The 11544-nt window shown below is 35.4% G+C and overlaps 1 protein-coding gene across 1 annotated transcript; it reads left to right on the top strand.

The window, feature by feature from the left end:
• Nucleotides 1-7274: 7274 nt before the first annotated feature.
• AGTR1 (angiotensin II receptor type 1) lies at nucleotides 7275-9266 on the top strand. The gene has a single exon (XM_011364429.1). The coding sequence runs from the start codon at nucleotides 7322-7324 to the stop codon at nucleotides 8399-8401; it is 1080 nt and encodes a 359-aa protein (XP_011362731.1). The 5' UTR covers nucleotides 7275-7321; the 3' UTR covers nucleotides 8402-9266.
• The last annotated feature ends 2278 nt before the right edge of the window (nucleotides 9267-11544 follow it).

The following is an 11544-nucleotide window of genomic DNA, read 5'->3' as shown; positions in this document are numbered from 1 at the left end:
TCTCTAACGTAAAATGCATAATACATATAAATTCTATAATATCATAATTTTAAGGGTATAAATTAATTAGTGCTTCCTTTCCTGCCCAGTAACTTTCCTCATTCCCTCAAAGTGGAAATTGAAACCAGATAAGCAGTTTCTGCTGCCAATTTAGTCTCAAAGAAGCAAATTGGAGTGGCTTCACAAGTTGAATAAAGCAGCTGTCACTGACTGAGGTGCCTACATAGTCACTACCTTTTTCATCTGTTGAAAGAGAAAAGCTTGTGAAGAGTCTCCAAGACCCATATTATTAAAAATGATGTTTCCTCCTACTTGATGGCTGAGATGCTGAGCCTTTGAAATGTATTTATGATTCCCTCAAGGAAATTCTGTGAGTCCATAAGTTTGAAGAATTTGGGAATACAAGAGGGCAGGGATTCATTTATAGATGAGCTTTCTCCCAAGTTAGGCTTTATAGTCCTTTCCTCCTAATCACTGGAGCCAGACTCCATCTAGGCTTGCTGGAAAGCCTTCCATGGCCATCTATACTTAACATAACAAGAATATTTTCTACTAACACCAGCATGTCAAAGGAAGATTTTTTTAAGCACATGATTAGACTTAATCACGTATCTTTCATCCCTATCTCTTTCTCTCTTTTTCGAAATAAAAAAAAAAAAAAAAAGACACAACAAAACAGCCAAGAGTTTAGGATAGCAAAGTGTAAAGGGAAATACCATAGGAATGAAGGAAGTTGTTCAGGGGGCTTGGAATATTCAGCACAACTGAGTTGTTTATAACTTATGATAAGTAGGAGCTTCTGGAGTGGAGAAGGAATTAATTATAGTTTAGTGTTATGTTATTAGATATTACAGTACTGAATAATTTCCAATAAGCTAAAATTTAGAATTAACATTACCTTCCTTGAAATTTATACTCTAATTTGGAAGAAACTTCTGAATATTCTTTCATAAAGCTGAGTTCTTTAACTTCTTTGGCTATTTTGAGTGAAGCAAAGGGGAGGGCTGGTTGAGGATGACAGAACATTTAACCACCATCGCCACAGTTGTTTACGATCAGTATGTGCAGAAATAAGAAAGCGGCTTGTGCTATTTTCATTTCTTGTGAGGGGAGGCCACAGTGGATGATATTGACTTGGGAAGAAGGCCAGAAATTACTCTTCACCACTTAACCATTAAGTCTGAGGAGACTGAAGCTTAAATATTTAATTAGTATGGCATTAATAATTTTAATAAAATATTTTATATTAAGAGAAATATTCATCCAGGAATTTCAGAGGTGAATAAAACATCATCTCCAAGGAAAGTATTTAACATAAAGAAGTAAGGTTAGGATTGCCAACCAAGAGCACAGCATTCTCCTGTTCATCTGACTTTAAAGCAGTTCTCGTCACTTATCCAGTGGTGCAGGCTCTTCGCCATGCTCCCTTCTTCATGGCTGCCAACATGGAGAAGAGCACCACCCAGAAAGACTTGGATGCTTCATCAAAAGGCATGATGTGCATGGAGGGACATGAAGAGGGGCAAGACTATGGTCCAAAGTTTACTGAGTTCAAGCAACTTAACTATTAACCCGAAATAATGTGCAGGGCAACTTCCAGTCAAGATGAAGACAATGGACTAAGCAGTCATGGGCATTCTCCTTCTCTCTCTAAACACATTAAGTATCAGATCATGGCTCTGCATAGAAACCACAGGATGCCAACACCAACACCAGATACACAGCTGAGATAAAGTTCTAATGACCTCACGAAGTTGAAAGTCAAGACCACTAGACTCAGTATTGAAGGCAATTGAAACTGGGTTTCCTGAATAGCCAAAATCTGAGAATGAGTAGAGGACCTAATCTGCAGTAGCTGCAGACAAAGTATGGGTTTGGTAACTAAGCTGAGAATTGGCATTAAAATTTTTTCCAGATCAAGTATTTATACACCCAAGCAGAAATTTCATAGCACACTACCATTCACTTAGGCCTCCTACGGAAATTATTTTCCACTACAGATGAGTTCACCATCAAAGATTACAATACCTAAGATAAAAGCAAATACCAAAAAAGAGCCTCCACAGATTAGACAAATAGAATTTATACATGAAGAATCTATAAATCTATAATCTATAATAGCAATTAAATAGGGGCTCTTAATATACAGATGTCCAAATTTTTTTAAGGAGATAAAAGTAGAAATAGACTCTGAAAATAAGAACAGAAAGTTTAGAAATAAGAACAAGTAGATTTGAAAAAAAAAAAAAGTAGAAACTCTAAAAATTTTAGTGTTAACTTCTATGATTGAGTGAATTCACAAATGGAGACTGACTGAGTTGTTCCTTGTAGAATGCCTCATTCATTATTGGAGGAAAATATGCAGGAGGAGAAGTGGTTGCTTTCTAAAATTTGAATTATAAAATGGGAGCAATAAAGAGAATGACTTTTGAATAAGATGGTTTATTTAGCTGCCCAGCATTACAAGCAAATGACAAACACTAGCTCACTCTTTTTAATATCTGAGAAAGATACTTTGATAAATGATTATTCTAAAATATAATTACGTGGTCTTTTAGTTCTCTATGATCATAGGAAACTATAGGGTATTTTTTTTTTCCTTTAGATTGCAAACTCATTAAAAAAGGAGCTTGTGATGAACATTTAATTAGATTGGTTTTAGCTTGCCTAAAATCTTAAGAAGGTATTAATATTCTAATCAAAAGTCTTGAATTCTCAGAATTAAAAAAGAAAGAAAAAATGTTTTTTCTTATGCTGTTTTTAAAAGCCAGAGAAGCTGTCAAAGAAAATAAGATAACTCCTACAAAAGCAAGCAGTGGATTAATGTGTGGCCACCATGAGCCAACCTTGTGTTTGCAGCAGACTAAAAGTTCCCACCTGACTCATGGAAAATTGATTCAGCTGCTTACAGTTACTTTTCACTCATACTTTGAAAGAACAAGGGCTTGGTATGTTTAGCCTTTTAATGGCGAAAGATGGAGCTTAACAAGAGTGAAGATTCTAATAAAACACATTTATTAAACACTCACTATTTGAAAGAGATGCCCAGTGTTTTCACATTATCTCATTTAATTCCTACAAAAATCATGTGTAATAAGATCATTGATCTCATTTCTGAAAGATGAGAAAAATGAGGGTCGTGTTCAGAGAAATGAGGTGACTTACCCAGAGTCACACAGATTTGTAAGTGGCAAAGAAAGATTCTATGACAAGTATTTTGAATCCAAATCCCATCTTCTTTCCACCTCCCAGAAAAAAATGGTGCTACAGAATTCATGTAAGCTTGTTCCTGGGAATAGGCTATGATGAGACACAGAAAGAGAGAGGGGTAGATCCTCAAGGTTTTATGAGTATCCTCCCCACCTATACCACACTGGGTGAAGAAACAGGATGAAACCGAAATGTAGCTGCTTTCTGGGGCTCACAAGTTTGGTTCCTGTTAGAATACTTCTCTCTCTTTCATCAGCTTCTCACCAAAACAGCATTCCTTTCAGTTTCAAAGAAAAAAGAACCTCATGCTTTCCTAGTCATTTATCAACAATCTAGGTGGCTGCCAATTACGAGTTGCATTTTTCTTCTTTCCTGAGAAACAAGTTTCTCTAGGGAAGCCTATCAGTGAGAGAAATGAGTGAAGGGGGGTAAACAATAGAAAAGAAAAGAGAAAGAAGAGAAGAAAAGAGAAGAGAAGAGAAAAGAAAGGGAAAAGAGAAAGAAAAAGAAAGAAAGAAAAGAAAGAAAGGAAAGAGGAAAAAAATGGGTAATTATTACAAATATTCATACAAAAAAAAAACAAAACAAAAAAAAACAGTGCAGACCAGAGAATATTTCTTAATTCTTACACACCAGTAGGGCCTGTGTTACCCTCCCATCCAATACACATTCCACTGCCCACAGGGTTGTTCACTATCTATAAATTTACAAGAGCAGTTTTCCATAAATGAGGCTATAGGCATTTGTAAGAACGGAAATGTTCAAGTGATAATGCAATCTCTACTCTACTGTTTCCCGTAAACCCTCCAAAGTCCAAATGCTATCTTCTCTGGGAAGCATCCCTGATCACTCCCTCATACCCCTCCACCAGGCTGGGTCAATGGTAAATACAGAATATTCCACAGGCCTCTTGTATGGTAAAGTATTCAACACACTGGAGATAATTTCATCTTTAAGGCTTCTGTCCTCCCAACTAGACTTGAATGGAAGAGAAGGGGTGTGACTTTATTCACTATGTATTCCTGAGCCCAGCACACAGTAGGTGTTCATTGACTATATAGGATGACTACCCGCTGAATGCACTAATTTGTAGTCTGTTTCTCTGCACTTTTTCCCACTATTTCCTTCACTTAAAATCTTCTCCCCCTTTCCTCCATCCTCAAGTATGAGGAAATTTGTTTCCTTACTGGGTAGGAAGTCTTGGTCGTTACTTATATAAACATTTATGTAAAATGTTCTTTGAATTAGTATATTCGATGCTATGTCCAAAGTTTCTCAAGCGATATATTCATTAAAATAAAAAATACCTCACTGAAATTTCTAGGGATGCTCTGCTAGCTATTCAGAGCAACCTTTTACATATTCAACATTAGTCAGTATGGATCGACAAGAACTGAAGGGAAGCTTGACCTCAGGTTGTGAAGGAATTGGAATCTAAAACAATGTTTCTAAATTGGTTCTTTCAAACACAAACTTTTTCCCACTGAAACTCTTTTTATAATGGTGGTTACAGTTTCAGCCTAGTCAATAACATTCTACCCGCCTTAGACACGGGACTAATGAACCCAACCTTATTTGTGTGCCCTCAAAGTAGGGTCGAGAGAGGAAGGAAAAAGAGAGGAGAATTTCCTCCCTGTACCCAAGCTCAGGGAACCCAAGGGATCCTAATGCATGGAGTTTATTCCTTCCTGTCTTAGTGCCCTTATGTCCAAGCTGAAATAAATATTTACCTCCGTCCTAGTTTTTAGTTTTGGAGTTCACCCAGACTGCTTTTAATCTTTGAGATTCTTTAACCTTGACATTTCCATTTTTTTCCTAGGCAAAATCCAACTGGTCTTAACAGATGTTAGGAGAGCAAATGAGTAAATTAATCCACGTTAAGGTATAAATGACTGCTGGCCCATAAGCCTTTTATGAAGCACTTAATTTTTAATAGAGAATATTTGTTTACCTAAATGAATTTATACTTCTAATTTGGTATAATTTCAGTAATTATAATAAAATGAACTGAAAATTCAGCAAAGTGTAGGGAAATCCTTCTGGGTGAGGAGAAAATAGGTCATAGCTCCCTGAGAGCCCAGCCCTAGTTTCTATTAAATTATTCCTTCTTTTCATCATGTTTTGTAAACCACAGATTTCTAAAAGTGCCAAGGGCTTTTTTTGTTTGTTTGTTTTGGTTTGATTTGGTTTTGGTTTTGGTTTCTTATCCAAGGTGAGGCCAAAGTTAACTTTGAGTATTTTCTATGAGATTCTTTGAGGAGCAGAGTGTAAATTGATTTCATTAGCCCCACAGAAATTATTCTCGATACTTTATACTATTAGCTTTTAAGTTATATCCTAGTCATTCATTCATTTGTCCATTCACTCTCTTATTCCCTAGACATTTATCATATGTTTCCTGGAATGTGCCAGGGCCTACACTGGTAAACAAGCTCTACTCTTAAGCATCTGACAAACCAGTAGAGAAGACAGATTTGTCAACAGACTATTATAATTTAGTGTCAAAACCCACATCCAAAGTGCCATAGCACTTAGAAAATGGAATAGCCAATTGCCCAGAAAAGTCAGGAAGGCTTCAGAGAGGACGTGGCATTTGCCTGTTTGTAGATGCTAATGCCCTCATGAATGAAAGAAGAAGAAAGGGATTTAGATTATTCAAGGCTGAATACAAAAGAAATTAATGAGGACATGGAGCCAAAACACGGTAGCCGCTTCGGAACCCCTTTCTTCAGTTTTTCTCTTAAAATCTGACTACTTGAGTCTCGCCCCTTTCACAGCAACACTTTGTACCAGGATGCACACTACCTTAGGCCCCTGTATTCATCCAGCAATCTCGGATGCCAAACACAGCTATCCTGGGCAGACTAGTAGTATCTTATTCTTTTTCCTCTTCTTGCCCAGGACACTGACATGAGGAGAATGCACAGCCATGCTGATCTAAGGACCTGCTCCTGGTGTAGCAATAGAATCTTCACCTGGTACCACCGCTGTGCCTGGCCAACCTTGCCTGTACCCAATGATCACATTTACCGCAGAGCATGCCTGTGCCACATCCTGTGATTTACCCTCGGAGCATCCTTAGCCTCCCTCCCAAGGATTTTCTGAGAAACTCTTGTCTAGGGCACAATATGTTGATTTTTAAAATCACATAAATGAATAGCTTAATTGATAATGCAAACCATTGGAGCAGATATTTGCAGAAGTCTTTATGGAGCTCATTCCTGAGCTTCTGATTCTTTCTAATGGACTGTTGCTATCTCAAATCCCTGCAAAAGACATGTTTTATTGATAATCCTAACCTAATCTATTCATTTGACATCTTTGTTACTCAAATGGTTTATCTTAAAGTTAATTCCAGAAATGACTGGCAGGACAAAAATTAAGAGATTCGGACCCTTTTGCTAGACCAAGTTGATAGTTAAAAGAATAAGTGGTTACTGCCTGTAGCAACCTAGAAAACCATGGTAAAATGCTATTCCTCAAAGTTTTGAACCCTTTTTCTTATCCCCTCTTAATTCCCGTAATGACCAATTCCTCGGTAACCTAGAAACAGCTATTCTGAACACTTAAAGGAGAATACTAAAAATTTTTATACCTAAGTAAAGATTGTGAGATGGGAGCAATGGTTAAAAATAAGACACAAATGTGTCACATTTCTGAGGTTAAAGACAAATTAATTGGCCTTGCTTTACCTCAGGAAAAATTCAAATCTTTCTGAATAACTAATTCTGTAGTGTTTTCTGAGATTTAGATTATGCTTTTTAAGTTAATTTGGAAGCTAGAATTTACTTCTAGAAAAAATACAAATGACTTAGAAAGTTCATTCACCTAGGATCCCACTACTATTTGTCTGGAGGATATTATCACTTCCTAGAAAAACAATGTGCCCTAAAAAATTTAAAACATGTAATCTAAATGTTATCAGTTCAGTTTTTCTCCAGAAAATTCGATATATATTTTTTCCAAGATGAAAGTTAAGTTACTGTATTTACGATTGAAAAATAAAACTATTTGTTTATAACTGGAAGTTAATTTTTTTTACCTTTTCATTTTATTTTCTCCAGGTACATTTGGCATTAGCGTCTGAAACTAATTAACCCAGAAGATCAAAATGATCCTCAACTCTTCCACTGACGATGGTATTAAAAGAATCCAAGATGACTGTCCCAAAGCTGGAAGGCACAATTACATATTTGTCATGATCCCTACTTTATACAGTATCATTTTTGTGGTGGGAATATTTGGAAACAGCTTGGTGGTGATTGTCATTTACTTTTACATGAAACTGAAGACTGTGGCCAGTATTTTTCTTTTGAATTTAGCACTGGCCGATTTATGCTTTTTGCTGACTTTGCCACTGTGGGCTGTCTACACTGCTATGGAATATCGCTGGCCCTTTGGCAATTACCTGTGTAAGATCGCTTCAGCCAGTGTCAGTTTCAACCTCTATGCCAGTGTGTTTCTACTCACTTGTCTAAGCATTGATCGCTATCTGGCTATCGTTCACCCAATGAAGTCTCGCCTCCGGCGAACAATGCTCGTAGCCAAAGTCACCTGCTTCATTATTTGGTTACTGGCTGGCTTGGCGAGTTTGCCAACTATAATCCATCGAAATGTGTATTTCATCGAAAACACCAATATCACAGTTTGTGCTTTCCATTATGAATTCCAAAATTCAACCCTCCCCATAGGTCTGGGCCTAACCAAGAATATACTGGGTTTCTTGTTTCCTTTTCTCATTATTCTTACAAGTTATACTCTTATTTGGAAGACCCTGAAGAAGGCTTATGAAATTCAGAAGAACAAGCCAAGAAATGATGATATTTTCAAGATAATCATGGCAATTGTGCTTTTCTTTTTCTTTTCCTGGGTTCCCCACCAAATATTCACTTTCTTGGATGTATTGATTCAGCTGGGCGTCATACATGACTGTAAAATTGCAGATATTGTTGATACTGCCATGCCCATCACTATTTGCATAGCTTATTTTAACAATTGTCTGAATCCTCTTTTCTATGGCTTCCTTGGGAAAAAATTTAAAAAATATTTTCTTCAGCTTCTGAAATACATCCCCCCAAAGGCCAAATCTCACTCAAGCCTAACAACAAAAATGAGCACACTTTCCTACCGCCCCTCAGATAATGGAAGCTTATCCATCAAAAAGCCTGCCCTGTATGTCGAGGTTGAGTAACACACCTGAAACCTGTCTGTGAACTAATTTTGTGAAAAAGGAGCAAGAGAAACATTCCTTTACAGCACTTCACTACCAAATAAGCATCAGCTACTTTTCAGAAATTTGAGAGTGGATTACGTGGACTGAACTGACTTTTCTAAAGCTCTGAACAAAAGCTTTTTTCTTTGCAACAAAACAAAGCAAAGCCACGTTTTGCCACATTTTGCATTAGATAAATGATGGCTGCTCAAAAAACGTCAGAAATTGGATAGATGTGTTGATTTGGAAAATTTTACTGGCAGAAATGTCATCTCGCTAGTCCTCTTATGTTATTTTTGATTTCCACATAAAGGTATTTAGAATATGTTAAACCTTTAGGGGAGCAAGAGGAGATCAGTGCTCAAGATTGCTCTCCCCAGTTTCCAAAGGGCAGGGCAGCTTTTGTACCTATTTAGCTATTAGCAACTGTGGTCCACTTGCACCTGCTACTATACATGTTGTACAAAGACTTGCCAAGCAGTGGTTGTCGACTTTCCCAAACTTGTGAATTTCAACCAGTGTCTTATTCACACTGCCAAAACATGCCAGCTCAGGCTCATTTGTATAATGATGTTACTAAAGTCATGTATAAAAGTTAAACTACTCGTGAAGGTGTTACTCTGGTCCCAGGTAGTAGTGTCTTCCTAGTCATATTAGTTTTATTTCATATGTGAGAAGTACATATATTTTGTGGTAAAAAGATTATATATCATAGAGTATACCTTACTGTTTTAAAAAGTGTATGTTCTATCTATATATGTATATGTATATCTATATCTCTAAACTGTTAGTTGGTTCAAATCTGGTAAAGATATATTTACCTTAAAATAAAATAATTTTCTTGTATTTAATCTTTATTATTTAAATGGATGCTGACTTTTTTTTTGAATCAACAATTGGTTAGCTTTATTTAAACTGACACTTTATAGATTTTTCACACCAAACGTTTGTTTCCAAATGAAAAACATACCTAAACTCTACCATTTAAGTGTAATTTGCATTAACTTTACAAGGACTGAGTCCTCCATAAAATACTCCTTAACATCACATTTTGATCACCAATGTAGTAAATTTGTATTGATGTATACCTTTAATTCTTCCTCAGAAGGTAGATATGAAGTTAAAGACCATCTGAAAAGAGGTTGTAAAAGTTCTCTTTATCCCATTGTATGGTTTTAAGAAAAAATAGTTAAGATATTTTTAAAGTTCAATATTACAATCGAATATGAAAAGTGTTACTAAATGAGGTTCAACAAAAAACATGTCTTTAAAAAAATAATGTGCATTTATAAACATATAAAATAAGACCTTCATTAATCAAATTCTGGTCAAATTTGCTATTTATATTTCTGGTTAAATGAGAGATTTTCTGTTAGTGCCATACTTTTTATTATTTTTTTAAGTTTATTGGGGTAACATTGGTTAATACTATTATATAATTTTCAGGTGTATTTTGTAATTTCACATCTATATATTCTATTTTATGATTACCACCCAGAGTCCAATTTCCTTCAGCTACCATATATTTGATCCCCTTTACCCACTTCACCCTTCACCAAACCCCCTTATTTTTAAAACAAGACAATTGTGAATGAGTACAAACATATTTCAATTTAATTTTTGATTCAACTGATGTTTTAATACTGTTAGTTATAGATTTTATATCCTGCCATTGAAATAGTAAAGAATACATTTTATTCCACTGCACATAGAACAAATGCATCATTTTAAATTTTCCCAAGTTTTTCATGCAAGAAAGAAAAAAACTCGTTCCTTCTAACACTGAAATAAAACATTATTTTACATTTCTAATAATAGGATTTTTCTAATTACATAGATCATTGTAAGAAATTTAGAAGATATAGGGAAGCATAAGAAATATGTTTAGCTCTTTCACTCAGAAATAATCATTTTTAACACTTGGATGCATTTTCTTCTATTTTTTTGTATTCATTATACACACATATATAAACCATATTAGAGTCATAATGTGTTTAGTACTTTTTAGACAGATTTTTCACTTAATGCCATAGCATAGTACATTGCTATATCATTAAATATTTTTCTAAAAAATTTTAATAATTGCATAACATTACAAAATACTGACACATCCTAATATAGTAAGCTAGCCCTAAATTGAATCGTTTAGTTTTTCTCATTATTTTAGTATCATAAATGGCACAGTGGTGGACATTCAAGTACATGAATTTGATAAATTACTCATTGTACACTCCTAAAAGTGTACGTTTTTAATATCCTTAATACATATTGCCAAATATTTTCCAGGAAATTTGTAACAATTTACAATACCAACTATGTATGAACTATGTATGAACATATTTCACCACAGCTTCAGCAGCATGGGATATTTACTAGATTTAAGCAGAAAAGGAAATTTTACTGTAAAGATCCAGGTGCCACAAGCAGGGATGAAACTGCCCTGAAGAATGTGCTGTAGCATTCCTGCTCCCCTGGGCAATTGCCTCATTCTTCTCCCTAGAGGCCTTCACCGCTCCTGGAGTCCATGCAACCAGTCCAAGGTGCTCAGCAGGCTCAATAAACGGTGGCCAAAGGATTGGGGTGGTGTATAACATAGCCAATGGGAAGTGTGGGCAAGGGGGGCCATTCAGAGAGGCCTTGGTGGGCTGGGCAGAATATCCACAAAGTATTACATCACATTCTATTACATCACATTCTCAGGTATAGAGTTCTTTTGTAAATATATGCAGTTATATGTGCCTCTTATTTTCATTTTGTATTGTTTTTAATTTTACTAATATAATGCCAGCCACTAACTCCAAATGTCTTTTATATTTTCGCAGAGGATAACCTGTAAAAAACATATTCTAGCTCATCTCAAATTATAGTATAAACTACCCTATTTGAAATCTCTCCAAGTCAGCTTTATAAGTTTTTGTTGTTTTTTTTTTATTCAACTGTCATTCTGTCATTTTAATCCAAGTGATTACAAGTACTTTAAACTTGCTGAACTATTTGATAAGTTACAGTTGATGAGATTTCTGGTAAATAATTATATTTAGATACCCTCTATCTCTAACTGGTGAGAATAACATGCTCCAAGCCTTGTTTTTATTTTGATTTCATCAAATTATGATTTTTTT

Source organism: Pteropus vampyrus, unplaced genomic scaffold (assembly GCF_000151845.1).
Source record: "Pteropus vampyrus isolate Shadow unplaced genomic scaffold, Pvam_2.0 Scaffold97, whole genome shotgun sequence".
Classification (NCBI taxonomy): domain Eukaryota; kingdom Metazoa; phylum Chordata; class Mammalia; order Chiroptera; family Pteropodidae; genus Pteropus; species Pteropus vampyrus.
Note: the sequence above shows the minus strand (reverse complement) of the source record. Positions and strands in the feature narration are given on the sequence as shown.